This window comes from Hippocampus zosterae, chromosome 4 (genome assembly GCF_025434085.1).
Source record: "Hippocampus zosterae strain Florida chromosome 4, ASM2543408v3, whole genome shotgun sequence".
NCBI classification, from domain to species: Eukaryota; Metazoa; Chordata; class Actinopteri; order Syngnathiformes; family Syngnathidae; genus Hippocampus; species Hippocampus zosterae.
In genome coordinates this window covers 12,308,997-12,333,048 of record NC_067454.1, presented here as the reverse complement: position 1 = coordinate 12,333,048, position 24,052 = coordinate 12,308,997, and the positions used below count along the sequence as shown (strand labels likewise).

The 24,052-nt window shown below is 42.0% G+C and overlaps 1 protein-coding gene across 3 annotated transcripts; it reads left to right on the top strand.

The window, feature by feature from the left end:
* Positions 1–7,966: 7,966 nt before the first annotated feature.
* Positions 7,967–23,677, top strand: fam120b (family with sequence similarity 120B). 3 transcript variants are annotated; one of them, XM_052063414.1, is made up of 17 exons: positions 8,001–8,049; positions 8,319–8,441; positions 9,234–9,424; positions 9,955–10,088; positions 10,167–10,289; positions 10,850–11,041; positions 11,127–11,391; positions 11,478–11,661; positions 11,753–11,854; positions 12,284–12,456; positions 13,717–13,809; positions 16,479–16,685; positions 17,461–17,602; positions 20,430–20,688; positions 20,758–20,843; positions 22,690–22,740; positions 23,492–23,677. In XM_052063414.1, the coding sequence occupies exons 2-15, from the start codon at positions 8,321–8,323 to the stop codon at positions 20,786–20,788; spliced, it is 2,217 nt and encodes a 738-aa protein (XP_051919374.1). In that variant the 5' UTR covers positions 8,001–8,049; positions 8,319–8,320; the 3' UTR covers positions 20,789–20,843; positions 22,690–22,740; positions 23,492–23,677. The 3 variants fall into 3 exon arrangements, with proteins under 3 accessions (XP_051919372.1, XP_051919374.1, XP_051919373.1); XM_052063413.1 differs by lacking the exon at positions 22,690–22,740; XM_052063412.1 differs by lacking the exons at positions 22,690–22,740; positions 23,492–23,677 and having other exon boundaries at positions 7,967–8,049; positions 20,758–21,389.
* The last annotated feature ends 375 nt before the right edge of the window (positions 23,678–24,052 follow it).

Genomic DNA, 24,052 nt, shown 5'->3' with positions numbered 1-24,052 from the left:
GGGGTGCACTCCACATACAACTTTTTTTTCTAGGCCCACCCCCTCCTCGCTCTTGTCTCTTTCTCTCAAAGGGACACACCAAATGGCTATAGAGAGCTGTTAAATGTACAACAACCCCTCGCTTCCCCTCCTGATACCCCAACCCTCCTCTCCTTTTACATTCCGACAATTTTTTAAACCCACGAAACCATCGCAGCACTGAGCTGAACCGCAGGAAGGGCCGATCGCGGACCTCGAATTATTGTTATACTGCACGTTGAAGTCAGCCCGGCACACCCCCGCGAGAGAAAGCTCATCGTCCAAGCGTTCACCTCGGACCATTTGCCGAGCCACATTCCTTTAGTGTAAGACCTGGCGCGGCTTTCACATGTTCACACTCCGCATGGCCTCTTCTAATGGGCTTATCTTTCATTTGCGGCCGGTTGATGCACAACTTTACACCTCGCCAAGCGCATTCGTGCCACTGACTGATGGCGCATGGAGGATTTTTATTCCGGTAACCAATGCCACGCTCCCCAAAAGTGCGCAAATGTGCATGCAAAAAGTAGGGCAAGCAAGTCATCTTCTGTGTAGGACTGATTCTCTTTGGATGCAGGCAGTAAAAAGAGACTTGGTGGTGTGTCACTCGCGTGGCTGTCATTAAGGGACTTTGAGGGGGGAAAGAGGAGTGTGTGTGCGTGTGTGTGTGTGTAGAGGGGGCACATACAGGGAGTAAAGTTTTTCTCTTTGTGCTTTCAGCTGTATGGTAATTGGGCCAGCAGCACCTGCTCTCCCACAATAATACAACACCAGAGAGAGAGAGAGAGAGAGTCTCATCAGGTTTGATCATATCACCGTTCTGCATGCAATCACATCACAGGACCCAATATAAATCCCTACACTGGATTTGGGATGTGCATGTGCGTGTTTCCTCGGAGAATTTGCACGTGTTTGCATGATGTTAATAAGAGCTTATGGCAGCCATTTTCATCAAAAACCTGATTTTAACATGAGCTATACTGCTTTATGGATCATCTAATGGGGTTTACTACACTTATAATTGATCTTGTTTTCAACAAATGCCAAGCCTAATAAATGTTGCCAAGCTTTTTCATAGCTTTGCACTTAGAGTCACTGTCAATACAGTCCTTTTTGATCATATTAGAAAACCTGTATCGTAAGTTCTGCCTTTAAAAAAAACACAATTATGCATTTTTTATTTATACTGTCAGAAATGTATCACTTTACAGGTGCAACATCGGCGTGTGAAAAAAATTAAAAGAAATGCTCTCAACATAGAGCCCATGCCAAATTCCTAATCACATAAAATAAGACTTCCTCCATGGCACAAAAATCCAAAGGTGCGAGTCATAAAGATGAACGCACCATTTTCTGGCTATGAAAATATGGTCCTAAGTGTTGAACAGAAACCAATATGTAACCACCTCACTTGTTGTGGCGTTGTTTCATTGTGTGGGTTATGAAGCCTGTGGCTCCCAATGTACAATACAAAACAATACAATACAACATAATACTAAGTTGTTCTCTAAATTATCTCCACAATTTAGATTTATACATTTCTCAATATTTGTACCTTTTTTCAGAAGTTATCTTTGAACGTTCATAATGTATTCTGAAATAAATTTCTGAATTCACTGAACATAATCTTTAATTGTATCCATGTGGACAAATTGCTCCAGATGTATTTGGCTAGTTTTGCAAGTTGGCTTGCTCTGATCAGAGGGATGAAAAATTATGGCTTTATTGTAGGCCAGCGAGCTGACCCTTTGATGCAAATTTGAAATCTGACTGGCCAAACAATCTCATCGCTTGGAATTTAAATTACATTAATCAGCGCTCCTGATTCTAAAGGCTGCAGGGGGATTACAATGCTATGGAAACATATACCTGTACAGGCTGAAGTCCATCCATCCATCATTAACCGTACCCCTTACCCTCATAAGGGTTGCGGGCATGCTAGAGCCAATCCCAGCTGTCTTTGGGTAGTAGGCGGGGTACACTCTAAACTGGATGCCGGCCAATCACAGGGCACACATACAGAAAAACAGCCATTCAGACTCACAATCACACCTAGGGACAATCTAGAGTGTTCAATTAACCTACCATGTTTATGGAATGTGGGAGGAAACCGGAGTAGCAAGAGAAACCCCACGCAGGCACGGCCAGAACATGAAAACTCCACACCGGAAAGCCACAGCCTTCTGTACTGTCAGGCAGATGTGCTAAACCAGTCAGCCACTGTCCCGCCAGGCTAAAATCTTTTTGTACAAAAAGGGTGACAGCCATATACACGACTGGAGGTTATTGCTAATATATTAACATAATATCACGGGAGAAAAAATATATAATTTAGTTTGTCAATATAAGACAATGCTTGGTGTTTAGGGCACCAGAGAAGACATTGCTGGCCCCCAATGGCTCGCCGCTGCCTCATAAAAATAAGATTGATTTGTCTAAAAGAGGTTCTGTTTTTTTTCTGCGATCCATTTTGGACCCCACTCAAACTGCCCAAAATGGTTGCCTTTTCTTAGTTCTTACCATTGCTCAAGGCAAATAAGCAACAATGTGCTTGTAACGTGTCCTTTCATGCGACTTTAGGGGCCTTTAACCTTGAGCTTTCACACCATTATCCTTGCTTGACACGGTGCTTCCAAGCAGATACCAGTGTGTGTTTAGCTATATAGGACACTGATTTCATTTAACCAGTTGATTTCGGCCTGCAGCATTGTGGAGTGTCTCAAAGGGTTACAAAGCTCCGATGTGGCCTGTCGTCAAATCTCTCTTTTAGGCCTTTTATTATTTCACCTCATCGCGACCATCGGAGGTGCCCTATGCACCTCTCCCCCTGCTTCCATATACCATCAGTCATTCATCACCATGACGTGGCACACATTTTGCAATTACTCCTGCAAAGCGTGACTGGGACGTATGGCGAATTGCAAAGTATCCACTCCCCCAAGCAACTCCTGCTCTTACATGACCACGTTTCTCCACCCTCAATTCACGCCGCCGAGATTCTGGAATTGTGTACTTGGAGCTCCGCCCACTTATCTCCCTATTACGCGCGTACACGTGCGCGATTTTGAGAAATTGTTTAACTGGCCGGCGATTGTTTAACTGGAGTGCTCCTCACTTGGTCACTTAGTATGCGCGCGTTGCACGTGTTGCTGCGTGCGCGCGCGACCGCCAGCGTGTTCGTGTTTGTGCGCGCGTGTGTGCGCGCGTGCGTGTATTTGTGTTTGTGCACGTGCGTGCGTGTGCGAGTGTGCCCGCGCGCGCGCGCGTGTGTGTGTGTGGAGCTGGGGGCTCTGTGACACGCACCACTACAACAAAGGAAGAGGTCTCGCGCCCCGCCGCCCATTCATCCCTTTCTCTGGCCAAGTAATTCCCATTGATTCTTATTGAAGGACGAGTCGCGAGCCCCTCGGGGGAGAACTGTGTGATTTGTGAAGGGTCGCAAGGACAAGACACGCCCCTCCTCGAGCCTGGCCATCTGCTCCCCCAAACACCACAACAGCAACTACCAAATGGTACCCCCCCACCCCCGTACTCCCCTCATCTCTGTACAAATAATTCAATCTCTTTCAACTCACCTCTCAGAATCGGTGTTTACTGTCTCGTCTATTTTATTTTCCTCCACTTTGATTGAATGCATTCTGCACAGGAAGCAACCAGTTGCACGTTGGGCAGATCACAGTGGAGGCATGCAGTGGCAATGGGGTGGCCATATGGCTCGTGTGTGCATATGTGTGTCAATGTGTGTGTGTGCATGCCAAGAAATGGATGGATGGCTGTCGTGGGAAACCCTGCATCATCGCCATCACACACACTGTTGCACTTCGCATGGCAGCCTGCAGAAATCAAAGTAAGGCCATTAACACATGACCACGGTGATGATGGACTGACCCGAATTGTACTTACTTTTGAATGGGTGGGCTGGATATGCTCACAGGATATAGGATTGGGCATACCAGCATAATTTTATGAAAACCAATCCTTCCAAAGGTAATACTGTTTAGTTTTGAATGACACGTTTCAAGAGGTATTAAGCATTATGTTAATTGTTGCGACTTTGTTGGCAGTGGCGTTGTGCTATACTGAATCATGTTTGTAGTCCCTTTCTGACAGTGACAGTCAAAAGTGAGCAACACTATCTTTGCAAATGATGTATTGGATTCGTACGGTCGTACCTAATCTCGCAACCGGAAACTGTCCATTGTTTAACTGTTTCGGGATCAGCTCTTGTATTGGATTGTGATCTGCACAATAGCCGAACTGCGCGTTATTTGTAAAAATGGCAAAGATTTTGATTTTTGAATCCATCAACAGCCCTATGAGATACATAGGGCTGTATAGATAGAAAAATGTATTGCGTGAAATAGGGGTCACCTGCATGGTGACCACAGCCACCAGATAGACCCCAAGGATCCTGAGAAGACCAACGGCCTGTTCTCCAAATAGCTTATCAGTGATGGGACATGATGATGGTTTTCTCTGATATGTTGTCGAGGTGATTATTTAAAAATATTAGCACTAGCAGAGATTTCTACAAATTCAACGTTGTGTGTTGATATTTATTTAACTCTTAACTATTATGAGAAATTATTAAAATGATTAGTCTCCATAAAAATGAATATCATTACTTAATAATAACAATACAACAAACGTAATTTGAGCATTTTTTTTTACATTTCAGAAATGTGTATGTAACTGTCAGATTTTCGCATTAATCAGTACCCAAGAAGTAGCTCTCAGTTTTAAGGTTGTTGACCCCTGGTGTGAAACAGTGATCTAAACCCACCACACCTTCCCTTTTTTTAAGACGCAAAGACCCCCAGAGCTGCCTTAAACGAATGTACCAACTCAGCCTGTTAACCTAATCTATAGCACTAGTGTGAGGATTGTCAAATCAGGTTCGAACTCTAGTTTTAGAATTCCTCAATTACGTTTTTTGCCTCATTTATAATAAAAAAGAGTGAGGCTGATTTAAGTAGCTGAAGGCCTAATATTGAATCAAATGCCAGTATTTGTCTTTTTGTGTATGGTTTCATCTTAAAACAAGTTGTATAATTCAACAATTTGGAGTATGTGTTTTGGAGTGTAGATACCAGTCTGCTTTTAACGATGGTTTAAAACTCAATGACTGAAATTACAACTCCCGGCAAATATCATTTCACAATACTGTATAGCCGAGGCTATGATGTTTTATTTGAATCCAAAACAAGCCAATAACAAACAAAGCCCCCTGCATTGGGAACAAATCGCACACTCCATTGCTCGCTGAGATCCCTGCTCTGCGGCCCCCTGGGGGTCCTTGGCCTTTAGTTTGAGAACCAGTGGCCTCCAGCAGCAGGATTAGCCAGGCCAGCTGCCCAGAGAGACCCCAGGCCTCGGACGCTGACACAAGGCCTGACCCCAGGGTGGCTACTATCAGGGTCCCTGAGGGGGATTTGGACAGCTCTCGGTGTGTATGTATGTGTGTTGTTCATTGAGTTGGACAACTGTTGAGCCAGCGCAGATTTGGGCAGCGGTGGTCTTTGTATGTGTGTGCGTGCTTGTATGGTCAATTCTTTCCGGGGGTTAACTGCTGATCCAGTACAAATGGTGGAAGATGGAAGTGTGGGGGGGTCGGTGGGCTGTCGTGTGTTCCTGGAACATCTGCCTCTGTTTCTTCTGAGTCAAGCTATGGTCAGGAGAGGAGGGTGGGGTGTGGGGGCACGCAGAGGGGGCTGAACTGAGGGGCGGCAATGGAAGAGGAGAAAAGGAAGAGTCTGTAGAAGTTGTAGGAGGAGGAAGACGACAACACCCAAATGAGAGCTGGCTGTATACGTGCCCCCTTCCGCTACTTGTGTTCACCTAGACGCGAGGGCTTGTGGATACTGGTTCCAAATGAACACAAAAGTGAAAAAACAATTTGGCTCATCAACAAACTCTACACCTTAGTGATCACCCACCTGTATTTTCTCATCCGACAGGTTTCACTCTTTTTCACCTATTGTAATGGAGTCTTTTCTGCTCAGCAAATCTTTCTGGAAATTGTATTTGTCATTTTTGCATAATTCAGCAAGCGGACAAACAAATAGTAATTTTTTAGAGCTATTACAACATAACACAGTTAACCTTTTGGCATTTGGACCCATGGTTGCAAATTATGAAAGAGTATTCATTGGTGTTTTTTGGTTGGTGGTCATGTGCAGATTATCACTGAAATATCGATACCTGCTAACCATACTTTGATACTCCAAAATAATTTTGCATTTCAAAATATCATTTATTTTGACATGTCAGTCATCTGAGTTCCTGTTTATCGTTGAACTTGTGAGAGCTTATCTAAATGATACTGCACACGTTTGGTGGGAGCTACTGTTTCTTCTGCCTGAGTAAGGCTCTCGTTTTCAGTTTGTAGACACAATAGCAAACCGAAATCAGAGTCAATTGTGGAGCTATTTCACTTGAACGAGCAGCCAAAATACAGTTTGTGAAATTAGTGAAAAAATGTAAGGCGTTATGGCAATACAACAAACCTTGTGCAACATTTCGGGTTCACACAGAATGCACGGCATTTATAATGAGTCGGATGGATGAGGAGAATGCGGTTACAGGTGTTGCTGCTTCAAGGACAAGATGGGGCATCTCTAGCGGAGTCCTTTGGTGCTGCAAGCAGGTACTATCCAGGTGCCGAGTGAGAAAATGTAATACTTTAAGCACCCGTGAAGCTTTGCTACCTTTGGAGGTGTTGAAATAAATAAATGTGTTATTTTCTCCTCTGCCATGTAAATCCGCTTCAATTCCAAGCGCCGACTCTCAGCTCCAAATTAGCATCCGCGCTCCACGCCAACACTCCTCTTTCAGCTCCAGCAGTCATCCATCCATCCGCACCAACAGCGCAGACATCTTCGTTGAACAAAGCGGGGCTGTGAAAAAATGCTGCCATTTACAGGCACAAAAAACACATGCGTCCCATCAAGTGCTGGTACACGTGTGCTGTCAAGAGCACAGGTTCTTCTCCTTCCATGAGCGTTGTGGACAAAATGTTAAAAAACTCCACATGAAGGACAACAAATACCATATGACAAAACAAAAGACAAACACAACAAAAAAGCAGAGCTCTTGAAGATGGTGGAAGTGGGACACAACTCTGCACACCTGATTTTTATTTTTCCCTTGATATAACAGTTCTACTTTACACAATAATAAAAAGACTGAAATTTTAGAACTGAAGGATGAGTTGAAACCTCATCAGTCTGGATCATCAGCATTTGTTCTGACTGATAACTAACGCTCAGTCATGTTAATTCTATTTTTTAGTGTACAGTATCGACATGTCTTGTAGTTTGAGAAACTTGAGCCTCAACAAGAAAAAAAACTACAACGATACGATATGATTGACACTAAAATGTTTTTACGATATGTCAACATTGCCTTAAGTTTTGAGGGCACACACTGGGGGCAAATTTACAGCTGAGCTCCCCCTTCCTTGAAGATCAGTTGACTGTGAGAGGTGAATTGCCCTCCAAGCCCACTGAGCATCTGGCTGGGGAACGACAGATGCTGACAGCTGGACTGACAGCCAGCATATGCCGCTTTCTTTATTTCTGCTAAGCTCAGACAATAGAACTGAGAGGGCGGGGGTTTATTGTATGGAGGGTAGACCTAATAGCTTGTGACTTCAGAAAAGAGTCTCTATTCTCCTGGAGAGCAATTAGTCCGTCTCTCATCCCAGCCTGGAGAGTTTATGGGTGGACTGAGGCCACAGACAGCAGTGGTCCATTCATATTCATGCAACATTGAGAAGGTTATACTTTTCAAATTAAATCTTCAACGGCTACTCTCGATTTCTATTAAATGTGTATCTTTACATGCGCATGCTGTTTTATCTGTAGAGTGGCCGCACAAATTCAGATCACACGTTTAAACCGAGTAGTGTAGGCCGCATGCGCTCCGCACGTGCGCTTTGTTGTGTAGCGTCGTGACGTCACACACGACGCAGGAAGTGACTGCAAACCAAAACAATCTGGACGCTGTGCTGTATCACGCGAAATATTTTAAGTAAGTAGCCTGATAAAGGAGATTTAAAATAGTAGCGCCAACAACAAAGAGTATGTCTTGAGTTACTTTAGAAATGCAAGGTCAGCCAGCGGCTGTACCGTAACTAATGAACCTTGAAAAGTGGAAACTAGGCTAATCGTTAGCATCAAGGAGAGACGAATCCAAAAAGTAGCATCTATCTCATTCGAGCGTGACGACGTCAACAGATATCAAGTAGACGCTTTCATAGTGCCACCTAATGAATGTTTGTGTGTGCTCTCTTTCTGTAGAAATGGGAGTGAAAGGTCTCCAATATTTCATGGAGCGCTGCTGTCCAGAATCCTGCGTGACTGTCAATCTGAGAGAGATGGCCAGACAACATGTTTCCAAAACAACCGACAACTCTTCCAGTTGTGAGTCTATCTATCAGGCTCATGTATATTTGCAGTGTGTCTATAAAGTCACGACACAAAGGCAACATGCACATGTTCAAGAAATGCTCAAGACATTTTCAACGTTTTGTTGAATTGAAATAATTAATAACAAATCACTCTCATCTTAAAAGTATTACTTACAACATTTGTGAGAGCAAATAAGTTTGATGTGATTTGCCAAATTCAAGTGCATTTGATGTCAAAATCCACATTACTGTCAATTGCTTGTGTCTGTCAGGGGCCTCTCTCAAGGACACCGTAAGATTATAGTCGGAAACAGACAAGCATCTCTCCAACAATTTGTTACAATTTAAAAATTTAACTAAATTCTCATTCAATCAAAACTTTTCATGCCAGCAAAAAACTTTAAATCGAGTTGAACATATTAAAGGTCACCTTAATAGTGGAAAAATTATTTATTTGAATAATTTTAACGATGGTTACAGATTACTGTGTGTGTGGAAAGTAAGTCAATTCACGGTACAACAAAATTATCGATGCTGATTTATTAGCACTCAATCATATAGTAATGTACTGGGCAACCAGTACAGAGGTGTGTTGACCACTTTTTCTGGTTCTTTACTGATCATCCTATTTTTGCCATCTCTTGTACTCTTCTGCAGTTGCATCACTTAAAAAACATACAAAAAACCCTTTAAGTACTAATTCGGCTGGGGTCTGAAAAGATATGCCAGTTGACTGAATTTACTATACCTGTATATACATTTCTACCCTGAAAATTGTATTCATTTATATTAACATTTGGTTCAGGTCCCACACTCGTTGTGGATGGCATGGCCTGCCTGTGCCACTGGTACTTGTGTCAAGACTGGGTGTGCGGGGGGCAGTGGAAGGAGTACATGAGCATCCTGAGAAGCTGGGTGGAGACCTTCACCTCTGCAGGAATCCGTCTTGTCTTCTTCTTCGATGGAATGGTTGAGGAGAAGAAGAGACACGTGTGGGTGCGGAACACAACCTTGTATAGACAGTATTGTTGCCTTAATAGGATTTTCACACCTTGCTATTTCACCTATGTCACTGGTGTCACACTCAAGGCCCGGGGGCCAGATGTGGCCCACCACATCATTTTAATTGGCCTGCATAAGCAAATCAAAAATGACAACTTCCATGATGCTTGCTAAAATCTGTACCAAAATTTCAAATGTTCATATACAGTATAATTGATAGGCTCCAGCACCCCCGCGACCCTAGTGAGGATCAAGCGGCTCGGAAAATGAATGAATGAATGAATGTTGTAAGCATTCTCTTGTTTCCAAACCCCTCATTACAGTTACTTAAACAATAATTGAATAACACATTATCATTGACTTTTTTTATATAGTTTCAGGCGTAACGGCCTTCCAAGAGAAATGGTAATTATAATGTCGCCCGTGACAAAAATTAGTTTGACACCCGTGATCTATGTGGTGCCTGCTGAAATATGTTGCCTGTTCAATTGGGTTGAAAACTGTTGTTTAATTACTGCTTGCAGGTGAAGCGGCGGCGAAGAGTGAATGGGGAGATATCTAAAATATTCCGTTACATTAAGTTACACGGAGAGCAACCAGGCAAAGATCTCTTCAGTCTGCCATCTGGCTTGGCAACATTCACACGCTTTGCCCTCAGGTTTGCAATATGTGATAATATTCTGATGATAATAATAATAATGATGATCATTTTGATTTTTTTTTGGGGGGGGGGCAGGTCGTTAGGTCAGGATGTATTTTGCTCAGTGCAGGAGGCTGACTATGAGATTGCCTCTTATGCCCGTCGCCATGGCTGCATGGGCATTTTGGGACAGGACTCAGACTTCGTCATTTTTAACAGGTTGGTTAACTTGAGGCTGTTATTTTTAGTTAAATATGAATGTGATGTGTTCATAAGAATGTATGTTGTAATATGAAAACGTATACATTGGTTGTTATTCTGTTATCTCAAACAGCCATAGTGTAGCAAAAATGTGTTCTCCTTCACAGACAAATACAAAGATAAAAATGATGCTTCCATGTCAAGCAAATACTTTTCTACTTGTCACAGATGAGAAATATTTTTTCATCTTCATCCATGAGACAAGATGAAAGTATTTCTTTGGGGACTCAGACAAAAGAATAAGAGAAGCGTAAATATCTAAAAACATTTGGAGAAATATGTTGATGACATGAATACATTTCAAAAAAAGCCAGCCGTCAAACAACATCATTCCAAGCACACAGAAATTGCTTGTAACAATAATGAAAAAAAGATGGTGTGCGACTTTCTTCATTTTCTTTTGAGCCTTGCACAAATTCATCCCTTGTGTCATTGAAAAGTCAAATTGACTGTAGAAAATTGAAGAAAATCCACACAAGGTGCCAGATCTAAATGTGTATTTTTTGTTTTTCTCCAAGCGCTCCTTACTTATCAGTGGTAAAACTTCACTTAGAAAGCCTCACCACTGTCCTGTATGACCGAGAGATACTTTGCCGTGCCATTGGATTGAATGTTTCTCAGTTACCGCTATTGGCCTGTCTCCTCGGAAATGATGTGGTGCCAGAGGAGTGCATGCAGGCGATCCGGAATAATGCAATGGCCGCATACAGGTGCAAGTCGTGTCCTCTTCATCTGAGATTGTCATTATTAAAATATTCATCTGATAAAAGACACAAAACATTTACTTTTTCTCAGGAAGTCGTATGATGCAACCCACTCTGGTGCTCCTCAGGGGCAAATGGTGTTTGCTGTATCCCAGTTTGTCAGCTCTTTGTGGGGCGCAGAGGAGGAAGAGATGGGGCTCATCCCTCTGACTCTGAAACTACCAGCTGCAGAGAGAAAGCTCCTGGAAAAAGGAATTTGCTCCTATTTGCTGGCTGCACTGAAAGTTCCTCAGCAGGATGCCACACCTCCATTTACCTCTACCTTTGAGAAATATGTCAGTCCAGAAATATTAAAGGTATGTCCGGTACCATGCCATGTGCACATCTATAACTACTTTGCTGAGTCTCACCCATGTTTCCCTCTTTGGTTGTCTCACTATAGGCTTGTAGAGAAAAGCATGTCTCGGCAGAGGGTTTCATGGTTTACAATGTCCTGTGCGAAGGAGTGATTGAATGTAGTAACAGTCTGGAGGATGAGGAGGATCATGAACTGTTGCCTCAGGCTTTCGTTTTTAAGTCCTCCAGACAACACATCTATGGTCTGCTCCTCCTCAACAAGCACAATGGTAGACACCGAAGACACATAACATGTAGAGTGGCTTTGCACCCATGCACTCCCACGTGCAAAGTCGTTCTTAAAACCTTGTGTGTTTTCAGATGGCACAGCGGAACCTCCAGCCATCAGAGAGTGGATTGTCTACCCAGGCAACCCTTTGAATGAGCCTGACATGGTCCCCGCCGTGCCAATCTGCATCCCATGTACAGTAACTGCAGTCCTCGTGAAAATAGTCACAGCTAATACACTCAGTGACTTTTTTGTAAATACATAAAACAAGATAATTGCTGAAAACATGTGCAAAGGCTGAGATCTGTGGAGTTCTGAATTTCGTCACCTTTTCACTTTACTTGTTTTTTTGGTTGGGGGGAGGGGGAGCTAAAACAGCACTTAGTGGCGCATTTGACTGAAAAAGGCCTGTCAACGATGTATATTCCAGCCACCAAGAACTTTTATATATTACGTTTATATTCTCATGCCTCAAACATGTAGTTATGTGAATGCCTTTCTTCACCGTTCTTTAAGTCGTCTGATAGAATTCCCCATCATTTATGCAGCTTTTGCCACATGCATTCAGTGTTTTTGAATCCTCAACCAAACACTTGGAATATGTTATCTGTCTGGTTTTGTAGGTGAGCAGCCCAGTCTGGACTTGATGTGGTTCACTTCTGGCCCAGATGTTTCGGCCTTGCGTCTGATGACCTTTTTTTCAATATTTGACTGCCAGGAGTTTGCTGAATTGCATGGAGTCATTGAAGACTTTATCTTGGCTGCTCTTTGTCTGGTCACCTATATTGTCCTCCAGGTAGTAGAAAAGTTGACTAATTTTATGGTAGTGATGTCTTAAAGCCAAATGTACTTTGGTTAAAAAGTGCAGATATAACACCAGAACAGACTTTTAGTTTTGGATATGATCATCTGCTCTTTCGGTAACATGTGATATGTGATGTTAAACAGTTCTCATTGATAGCATGTTCGGCGACTTGGCCGCAATTATCACTCAGAGTGACCAGTTTAGCTTGAGAAATGTCAACAGCAGCTGAGATAACCACCCAAGAACTTCATTCTTTCATTCACCTCACCCACATTGTTTCTTTATAATGGGTTTCGAGTGTTAGCCTTTTTCATGTACGTTTGTTTGGCGTTACCAGCAGGCCACCAAAGATGAGATTTTGAATTGCTTGTTAATGACATACAATTTATTACAACTTGGCCCTAAGACTAATTAGGCGTTAACAAGAAACCAATGCTTTGTTTTTCAAGAGGAATATCCAGTTGATGTTTTTCCCTCACCATTTCACAAACAGTTAGGTCCTCAACAGTGGCTGTGTTGATTTTTCCTTTATTGCGGCACCACAATATCAAGATGATTTTCAACTATAAATGATGATTTACAGGTTTTCCGAAAATTTCAAAAAAAAATTCAAATATCATTGAATAATTCCAACCATTTGATGTCGCCTCAAGTAATATGCTCAAATGTTTTTGGGTTCATCTCATAGCTACATAAAAATATATGTGCTATGGTGAAGGTTATGTCAACTGTCATGCTGTATGGACGTACGGCTTCGATGCCTTGCTTCTGGGCACCCGCTCTCACTGTCCATATTAGTCGCTGCTGTTTTTCTGGGTTCCTGGTCGATTTTTGACACAACTGTCAGACGGTGGCTTTTGCGACTGTAATTCAACTAAAAATCAACAAAAAACATCGCAGCAGACGGGCAGCTTGTTTGAGGGTCTGTTAGACGAGTAGACAAGCAAAGTTGAGCGGACGGGCCAACAGACAACAGTGGCTGTTGTTGTCTGAGGGCCGCTGTATTCACATTCGCTCACCCCTCGTCTGTTTGAATAGCTTCGGGGTTTGTTTGTTTTGAACACACACACACACACATACACACTGGCTGCTTTCTTTAATGCATTCAGGATTTTTACTTTCCCTTGTGAGGACAGACCAAACAAACCGACCCACTCTGAAGACACAACGGGATACGACTGAATTTGAAAGTCATTTCTTTTTTTGTACGTCACCATATACTTCTCCAACTTCCTATTGGTCTTTTTGTAGGTACCATCTTTATGTTCAGAGGATGTGGATGCTTACCTGAGTCAGGCTGTGTGTCTGAGGCTCAGATCTCTGCAAGAGTTACAACAGATCAAGGTCAGGAAAGTAGTCGCTTATTTCAACTCGTTCAATATGTGATGTGTTTTCCTATGTAAGAGAACAATGGCCCTTGTATACTTTACAGTAAACACGCTTCTAGTCAGGGAAAATGAAAAGGGGGAAAAAAATGTAGAGAAAACCCAAATAGGCTCTTGAATGGGGATCTCGTCGAGAAAACAAACAGCGCAATTAGAAGTGAGCTTGTTATGTAAATGGTGTTGTTTGTATTTTGTGTTTTTCTTTTTTTTCATGACTGTAAATCGTCTCTGTATCCGTCTGTCTTGTCGAGACTATTACACGCAGCTCTTACTTTGAAATGCAGTTCTTGTTCATTATCGACAACGTACGTGATATTTTAAGTGCCATTGTCAATCAAAACTGAGTATCATTTTTGCAAAGACAGAATCTTCAATGGGGCTTTTGTCATCTATGGCAAATTGTTCCGCTGTAACTACTGTAGAGACCAGTGCGTGTACCTCACAAGTTTGACTTCTCACAAGCCTGATGTTGCTGTCATCAGGCTGGGAGCAATCCATCCTGTTGACTTTCTTAAAAAAGCTAATGTGAGATTTAAAATCACTCAATATATAACGTCTGTGGTTTGGTCCGCATCCATTGTTTAAATTACAATTTACAGTTTTTTTAAAAAGTCATGATTCTTGCCGGAGAAGGACCTTAAAGTGTCTTACCAGCTGTTCCTAAAACCAGTCGCTGCCTTGTTGTTGACCCTTTTATTTTCCCTGCTTAATTACCGTACTTATTTTGTGTTTTGACTCTTCGTCTGTTGGCCACACAGTAATTAGGGCAATGTCTTGTATTTAATAGGTGATCTCCGGGAGAGGTTGGAGGCTTTTGGAGGGTGTGGGCCTGAAAATGATCAGTATAGATTCACCACTAAGCAGGGACAGACAAAAAGAAGAATAGGCTTGCATATGGTTTGCCATTGTTGCAGATTAGAGTGTGTGTGTCCATCATTATATCTGTCTGTCTGTGTTTGCACATTCTACATGGAAATGTATATTTAGAGAAGTCATTATCATGTTGTGTATGTTCACATTAATGTAAAATGAAACCAGCCATTTGTGTTTGTTTCGAAAGGAAAGAGGTTGCGGTTAGGTTTTGGGATGCCTTGTTTTCTTGCAGCATTCCTCCCCATGGAGTTGCCTGCGCGCGCGCGTGTGTGTGTGTGTGTGTTTGTGTGCGTGCGTGCGTGCGTGCGTGTGTGTGTGAGAAAGACGGAGAGTGTTCTGGCGACAGTCACCCGTCTGTCCTGGCTGACGCTCACCACATGTAGCTATTTACGTCAAAACACACACACACACACACACACACACACCTCAATGAACAGCCTATATACACATTCACAGTTTTCTGTCTTTTGTCCTACTTTGTGTTCTCATATTCTTATTCTTTGTTCTTTTTCAGTCTTCTTTTCCTTCTTTGTGTCAGTTTGTTTGTGCGCTTCAGGCTTTTTCTGCGTCTGTCCAATGCTTCATTGTTTTTGGTGTGTGAAGCTGTGTTTGACTGGAAGCAGGTGACAGGCAGGGCTGCGCAAGTGTGTGTGTGTGTGTGTGTGCGTGTGTGTGTGTGTGCGCGCGCACGTGTGCATGCACTCATGTGTGTATATAATCACAGCTATCAGCGCTATCTGCCAAGTGACAGGTGACAGCATAAAATGTGCACACACTGAACATCTGCCTGCTGTCATTGACACTTTCCAATATAATTCAATAAGTACTCTGTAGTAACATTGCAAATTGTAGCAAGTCCTGAACTGGATTTATAATGATATCTTAGATAGTGTAACTTGCGTGTTTTTGCAGCTTTCGCGATTATTGACCTCGAGTAAAAGTATAGGAAATATGTTCTGTGCAGTGATACTAAGGCACATATTCATTTTGTATCTTCAGATTCTATTTACTGAGATTAATGTCAGTCATATCAATTTTAAAAGCTGACTTTGGCCCATGTCAGGATAAAAAAAAATTAAATAGTGTCACAGGTCCTCACTTGAAAAAAAAGTTTAGCCAATAAAAAGAATACTGTATTTGACAATGTTGTTTCTGAACACCACTACTGTCATCAAGTAAAAAAAACAACAACTTTTGAAGAGGATAAGCATTTACAGATGGTGTTTTTTTTCTACTTTTCAAAATTGCGTTTATGTTTTAAAGTGATCAAGAAAAACGATAATTGATTCTTTTCCAATTTGGGAAAAGATAGCACTACTTATAATGAATTCTCCACTTTTCCTAACTTGGGTTTGGAACTTTGTCTGTGGTCTGTTGCTTTAAATGTTGCTGCCAAAAAGAATTACAGGTAACATATCTGCCTTTTTGTCATAAAGTCTGGTCAGAAGAAAGCAATCCTTAAGGTAGATTAATGGTTGCATCAAGGCACCTTTTCGAACAGCGTTTCCTCAAAGTACTTCCTGGTCATCGCTCTTGGATAAGAAAAGAAAGGAAAGTACCGAAGCAAAATCCAGAATCCCAAAAAGCCGATTGTCCTCGACTGAGCTGTCTGCTGTAAGAATGAAAAGTGACGCGGTGCAAACTCATGCTACTTCTTGTCCAAGTGCCGCAACAGATGATCAAACAAAGCATCAGACTATGTGTGATGTGTGTGACCAAGCAATATAATTCCAAAGTTCTTTTTTTTTTCCTCAGCTGCCATTCCTCTGCAGCCGAGCAGTCCAACTGGGCTCTCTCTACGTCCGAGGACTGAGCTACATGCTGGGGGCCAACTGTGCCAGTGGCTGCCCACTGCCCAACACTGCCCTCATGCCTTGGCAGAGCTTCGATGGACAGCTCTTTCACTCGAAATACCTGCTGGCGCATAGCGGCACTGAGCAAGCAGTGCTGCTGGACAAGCATGTGAGTGGAAACAGGGAGCCCAACAGTTTAAATACACTCTGTTTCATGAGGTACACCTGCACGGTCGAAAGACATCCAGGGCTCAAAATTCCCTCTTTACAAAAGATATGCCCGGATTTGATTGTCAGTTCTTATTGACTCCATTCCTCTGCAAACATGGACAGGATAAGCAGTATCGAAAATAAAAGGATGTATGGGCAACTGGGCAGCCTGGCGAAGTTGTGATTGGCATGTCTGCCTCCCAGTCGAGGGGTACGGAGTTCGCATGTTCTGCCCATATTGGTTTGAGTTTTCTCTGTACAACCTTGCTTCCGCCAACTTGCAATTCAGGTTAGGTTCACTGAAGACTTTTATTTTGTGTGGAATGTAAGAGGAGGTCACACTTTATACAGTTGGGCCAACTTTAGCCTATTATGAGTTGTTTTTTTTCCCCTTATTTTTTATTGTTTTTAAATAGCAAAGCCAGTGGTGTTGCTGGTAGCAAAAGTTCTAATAATGACCCAAGACTTGAATACAACAATTTGTGAATTTAAATTACAATGCACTGTTTGCGTCTTTATGGAAACAGCTGTCTTCCCCTTGAAACTACAACCACAACAAAAGACATGTTCAACAACACTTTTGACATACTGTATATCTTCAAATGGAATTCTTTAGATTGTTTAGATGTGTTCAGTGATGCGTCCATGTGTGTTTACGTATCAGTTTGAAGGAAAATGTCAGTCAGGCCCGATTAACAGCAATGTCTTTTTGGTATTGTCCGTTCCCTTTCCAGCCGTCCAGTCTTGCCTTGTTTCTCCAGCTGAGAGAGAAACATTTAGAAGTTTGCAAGAAGAGAAACAGAGTCTTGCAGTCTCAATCCAAAGTTAACGTGCTGGGACAAAGCCATAGGCCCCGATACAGAGATGGACGCACAGGTGACTAAGCGACATATTTCACATATTTTCTCCTCTATCTTTTGTCATTCGTCAATTTTCTCTTCCTGAAACATACTTGCTCTGTGGTCGTTTCAGTTTTATTACTATGTAGTTTAAGTTAAGACTGAGTTTTGTGGCTCAAATACTCGGCGCACTTGTCAAGAGTCTCATAACAACTGTGTATTTAGTTCCATTTTTTGATCTTGCAAAGGCCTCACATTTGAACAATGCACCCCAGGGCTGAAAATACACATGGAGCCAAATGGAGAAACAGCATATTAATATGACCATTGATCAATGGTTGTAGTTCTCTGGTAGCCCTCAGTGAACCACATTACCCAGAGGGCCGTGCTGTAACCAGCTCCATGTGTGCTGTGGTCTTTTACACACGCACGCACACACACGGCAGCAAGCACATGTGCACGTCTGAATCCAACACTTGCTTTGTCAGTACACTAGTAATAGCATGTTTCTGTTTATAGGCTGGGAGCACTCTATTTTAAGACACATAACAACAATGATTACAGGCTTCTCTTTAAGGTCTCAAACCCCCCCCATCACCCCCCACTCGGCCCTCGGCTCCCCTTTACCTCACTTGTTCCCATACGATGATCCTTTTATCTTCTCTGTCCTGTCTTTACCTCCTCATTTCCAGCAGCATTTTCACACCTTACCATTGTTTACCTCCTGTCTGTATATTTTTTGAAAAAAAAAAAAAAAAACAGCTTGATGAACAACAGGGAAGAAACACAGGAAAGTTTTAACCCCCCAAAATGAAAAAAAACTATCTTGGCAGCTTGTTTATTCCCTCCAATTGTTCATCACGCTGTATATGTACAGTGCTCAACATAGATGATTAGTAAGTAAACTTTAAATCAATTTCTCAGTGAACACAAGAATGTTGCTTAGAATTTTACTGATGAGCAGCTTCAGCTTTGGTAGACTTCTCATGAATTAGATTTTTTTTTTTTAATCTAACATTGAGTGATGCTCGACCCGACCTCAGTGGAATACTCATTGTCATATAAATTACATTTTTCTAAAAGTACAATTGTTTGCATATTGTCAAACTGTTCATTACAGGTATAGTTCCCTAAGGAAAATCAATCACAAAATTCATTTTGAAAAGTTTTAGAAAAACGAAACAGTTCTCAACAATAAGGAAAGAAAAAGTTGTCACTTTTAATTGTAATCCCCCACTCCAAAATGCACTTTACTCCACCGACAGCTCAAGTGAAGCTCGAATGAAACTGCAAGTCGGAAAAGAAATGGAAAACTTCCGCAATTCAAACAAACCTCTGACCAGTGTTGAGTACCCGGTACACAAAAACTATTTCCAGTCAAAGTTTTGACGCGAAACACCACTGAAATGTTGATTGAAATGCTCGTCTTTACGTCAATGAAGTAATTGGCCTTTCAAATAACTTATGTTTGTTGTCCAAAAAAAACAAAAGTACCTATTATTATGAATAGACTTGAACTCTCTGCCACTTGTTGGTCAGTCATCGGGCACGAGTCAGCAGCAGCCTTGTGAAATATGAACCCGTCGTTTTTATGCAACTCCTGTGACTTTTGGTGAATGTTTTTTTTTTCTTAAGCAGCAGCTTGTGCCAAGTTGGTTTACCCCAAACTGTCTGCTCTTTACTCAAGTCAAGCTCTGTGGGTCTCAAGAGGATGCATAAGATGGAGGGCTGTGTCCTTGCACTTCCCATCATTATTTCAGACGTGTGTGTGCGTGTGTGTTTATGTACACACGCGTTAGAGTTGTGCTGTCGCTTTGTGGTGCCGTACCAGGCCTAGCTTGGTTTGTGTTTGTAATCAGGCCCAATTTAGCTCAGCAAATATCTCTCTCCATCCTAAATCTCTCCTTAACCATGAATCTACTTTCCTCTCCCTTTTTTTCCCTATAAGGACAAACTGACATCCATGGTTGTTTTCAGAGTAACTACTAGTCTCATTTAACAGCCTTAAATTTATAGCAAGCCGTTTGTGATCCTTTCGCTTCCAACTTCCCAAAAATTGGTTTCCCTTTTTTGTACATTTCATCTAGGCTTAATCATAGGTCACTAATATTGTCGCTATCTCTCTCCTTGTTCATTCCAGATGAATATGAAGGACATTTTTACTATAATTATAGTTATCCATTTATCCATCCATTTTCCGATACGCTTTATCCTCACAAGGGTCGCGGGGGGTCCTGGAGCCTATCTCAGCTGTCTTCGGGCAGTTGGCGGAGGACACCCTGTACCGATTGCCAGCCAATCGCAGAGCACACAGAGACAAACAACCATCCGCGCTCACACTCACACCTTGGGACAATTTAGAGTGGTCCTTTAACCTGCCATGTATGTTTTTGGAATGTGTGAGTATACCGGAGTACACGGAGAAAACCCACGCAGGCCCGGGGAGAACATGCAAACTCCACACAGGAACGCCAGAGCTGCAATCGAACCCTTAATTTTATCAATGTAAGATGTAGTTTCAGTTAGTTTTTGCATTTTTGTTTATATTGAATTCTATAAATGAAATTGTTTTTAAATTTTATTAAAAATTTAGTCATTAGTTTTTGTTAAATATAATAATCTTGCTCTAGGCTACTTCCTGGTAGGCCGCTAAGCAACTATTACCATATATGAGCAAGCTTTCGCCTGGGCTTTGTCATCCATGTATCCTGCCTCGTGATGAAAACCAAGTGCAGTGTGAAAAGGCTACAAGATAGCAGGCAAACGACGGTGTTGGATTTCTTTGTTGCATTGTTGCTCACTTTTCCATTGAAGAATTAAAAAGATGCGAGGGAAAACGTGATTTTCTATGCTTGCGCCTTCAGCTTGCGGTGACAACTGGCGGGAGAGGGGCGATACATCGTTCGGAATATGGAGGAGGGAGACTGGGCAGCGAAGTGGTGGAAACAGCAGAGCCAAACTACAAGAGAGACCTGCACACAGAGTAAGGGGAGGAGACCAACATTCCCACCCTCGCTTTCTTCCTCCCTCTGTGGATGAAGGTGCTCAGAACACGAGCTCTCGACCAGAACACACTCTGAGTCGATGGCGTCCTAGCAGAGGGCGATACCAGTTGGCTCCCAGGTAACATTGCCTAAGGTGTTTAATCATCACATTCGTTCATGGTCCCTCATTTGGAATTCCTCCTCTCAGATGGCGTCTGCCTCCTGCTCCTGGAACATAACTCCACCCTGTCATAGCGGAGAGGATTAGAGTGCAGGACTTGAAGAGTTAAGAGGGTAGGAAAGAGCTGATGAAAGGCATCACAGAATGAAGTCACTCTGAACAAACTGATTATAAGTCAAGAATGTTTGACTAAAGGATGCAGTAGGGGGGTTCGTAGAGATAATTGAGAGGTCAAGGACATTGAAATTTGTCATTTTCGTCAGCTTTTGTTTTGCTTGTTTTTCGAAGAAGGAGAAACATCCAGTGGCATCACTCGCCACTGTTCAAACTTGCTCTGATGGAAAACAAAGTTGACAGTATCAAGAAACAAATGTAGACAATTTTTTTTTCAATTTTAAAATTAAAATTTGGATTGAAAACAGCAGGAGTGCTTAAGCGTCAAACCTTTATTTTTAAACCTTTTGTCGGATCCATGACCACATTTGCAATCCATTACAAAGTCCACCACTCTGATCTACTACCGTACTTGACATGCTACCTATTCCAATACTTGGACACACACACATAAATCTCATACGACATAAGATTTTGAAAAATATTTTACTTGTGGGAAAGAACATCACTTGTACAGTGCAGTGACATTAAAAAAATCAAAACCACTTGGATATTGTTCTTTTGGTCACATTGGTACAGTATTGTGCAAAAAGCAATACACTGAAATAACAAAACTGTTCTAATTTGGAACCTTACGTAGAAAAATAATGCTTTGTGAATTGATAATCATTTTTTTTATATATGGGTGAATAAAATATTGGAACTAGATGTACTATAACCTTGCAGGTGTTACATTACATAGGCGTGTTTTGTGGTATTGCGTCACTCCTTTCTGTGTGTCTGCAACGATTGGTGTGCTTCATTGCTGTGATCGTAGGAACGCCATTGTCCTGTAATGCAATACAGCGTCCAGAATAAGGAGTGTTGTCTCTTCTGGCAGATGTTAATTAGACACTTTGAAAACTTTGCCTCTTCGTGGGGATGCGACCATGTGACTGCCTGGCTCAGTTTGATGAATAAGATGGAGTCATTTAACGTCACTAGCTGTTATGTTGGATTGGTCTATTAGAATCGTGGATTGTAATAATGGAATGGAGTGTGTTAGTACCCACCTCTACTCACGAGAGAGAGAAATTAGTGGGTTGGATAGCCTGGATGTCAATGTAACAAGAGTGAAGTGGCCGTGTTTAGATACTAATATGAAGCAGCAGGATGTATTCTGTGGTGAAGCAAATGAGAAAAGGCTGATTAAAGAAGAAGTGGGGGGGACAACAGAGGAAAGGAAATTTAGGACTGTTGGCGCGAGGTCAAGTATTAGGTATGAGGAAAGCAGTGGGAGAAGGTGGAATGGAGGAACTACTAAGAATAGACAGACCAGCAGAAAACAGGAAGAGATGGAAGAAGTGAGGCGACGTTGGGAGAGAGGAGAAAACTGACATGTTCGGAGTTGATGGTCTGTTGTGTTGTTTCAACCACAGGAAACCCTGTTGGCTTCCTCTTTCTATATGTGCGTGCGTGGGTGTGGTTCCTCCAGCAGCATGGACACAAACATGCAGTCAAGCCCATTGGAATCCTCCGGTCTGGGATTGCTTAATTCAACTGTTTCCCCTGCTATGGTGGCCATTGAATTAGTTGCCTGCTACATTCTCTTAAGCACATTCTAAAGCTTTTGGAGCCACGGCAATTTCCTATTGAATGAAAAGTGGAATGAGTGTGGATTAAAATACTCTGACCATAAACGTGACATGTATTTACATTCACCATCGTGAAACTTATGCCTCTCTGACAGTCTTGGGCAAAATACTCGGGCAATACTATCTGGTTGCTTTCTTGATGTGGATGCGCTTCCATTGTCAAATTGTCGTGAGTCACTGACACAGTCTGTTATTTTGGATTATTCTACAGATGCACGAACAGCGCTGACACAGACCTCCATATATGTGCAATACATATTCGGTGACTAAATATATGCCTTCTATACTTACAATATAGGTCTAAAAGTACAAAGTCAAAAAACTGAGGGAGCAACTCCCATAACATACTGTATATGAGGCTGTGTATCTGATTGTGATTGAAAAAAAGTGTTCAGTTGAATTGACATGATAATCCTTACAACTGTATTACATACTTTTAATTATATATAAAAATATATACTAATATATACAGTATATATATATATATATATATAGAGAGAGAGAGAGAGAGAGAGAGAGAGAGAGATCAATTTGCTTGCAATGAATTGTTGAAGTGTGTTGAAAGCCTGCCTCTTCTTCTCTTACCTGTGGCCATTCTACTCTCCATCATCCCTCCCTCCCACTGTCCTCCCTGTGTCTTTGAATGAATGCACTTTGACTAGTGGAACATATGCTGCTGGTTGTTCAATAACCTCCCTCTGAGCCATAGCACATCCGTGTGTGTGTGTGTGTGTGTGTGTGTGTGTGTGAGAGAGAGAGAGACAGAGAGAGGAGAGAATTATTGGTGTGTGTGTGTGTGTGTGTGTGTGTGTGTGTGTGTGTGTGTGTGTGTATGTGCATGTGTGTATGTGTGTTCATTGAAACGTGCCTCCTGTTGCACATCGGCCATCTGTTCCTTGAATGGACTGATGGAGTACTGCTGTAACCATGGCGATAGGCCATTCAGTCAAATGGCACCATCAAGCCACCCCTGGCTGTTTTGTGTGTTTGTGTGTATTTATGTTTATGTTCAGGAATGGAAATGACTGGCCGAGTGGAGGAATTCCCACGTGTTGATGAAAGCACGCTGACGACGTGTGCAGGAACTCTACTAGATTGTTTACCACAAACTCAACAAACCTCATATGCTGTGAGATGGATCTTATTTTGTTTAATTAATCAAACCATTGTTGATTTTACCATAAAAGAAAGTAAATATACTTGTGTTGCATTTTTTTGTACTGGGAGAAAAAAAGGGCTGTGCACAAGAAATGCCTTGGCACTCTGGACACATTTTGAGCTCTTTTGTATGTAGAAGAGTGGTCAAGTTAAAATTTCTGATAAACTCATCCCCCAAAACATTAGTGATATCGCCAAAAGCTGCTTCAGCAAAGTGTGAGTTTCAGGGAGAGTGTGCTCACTAATACAGGCATCTTATTGGGATTTTTTTTAATATATATAAATCGACACCCTATAACATGTTTGGTTCTTTTTCAAAGCAGTTACAGAGGTTATTCATATTGTATTAGGTGATAGTTTCAACCTATATTTGTAACCTTGGATTAAATTGATATTTTAAATGGTCATACACCTTA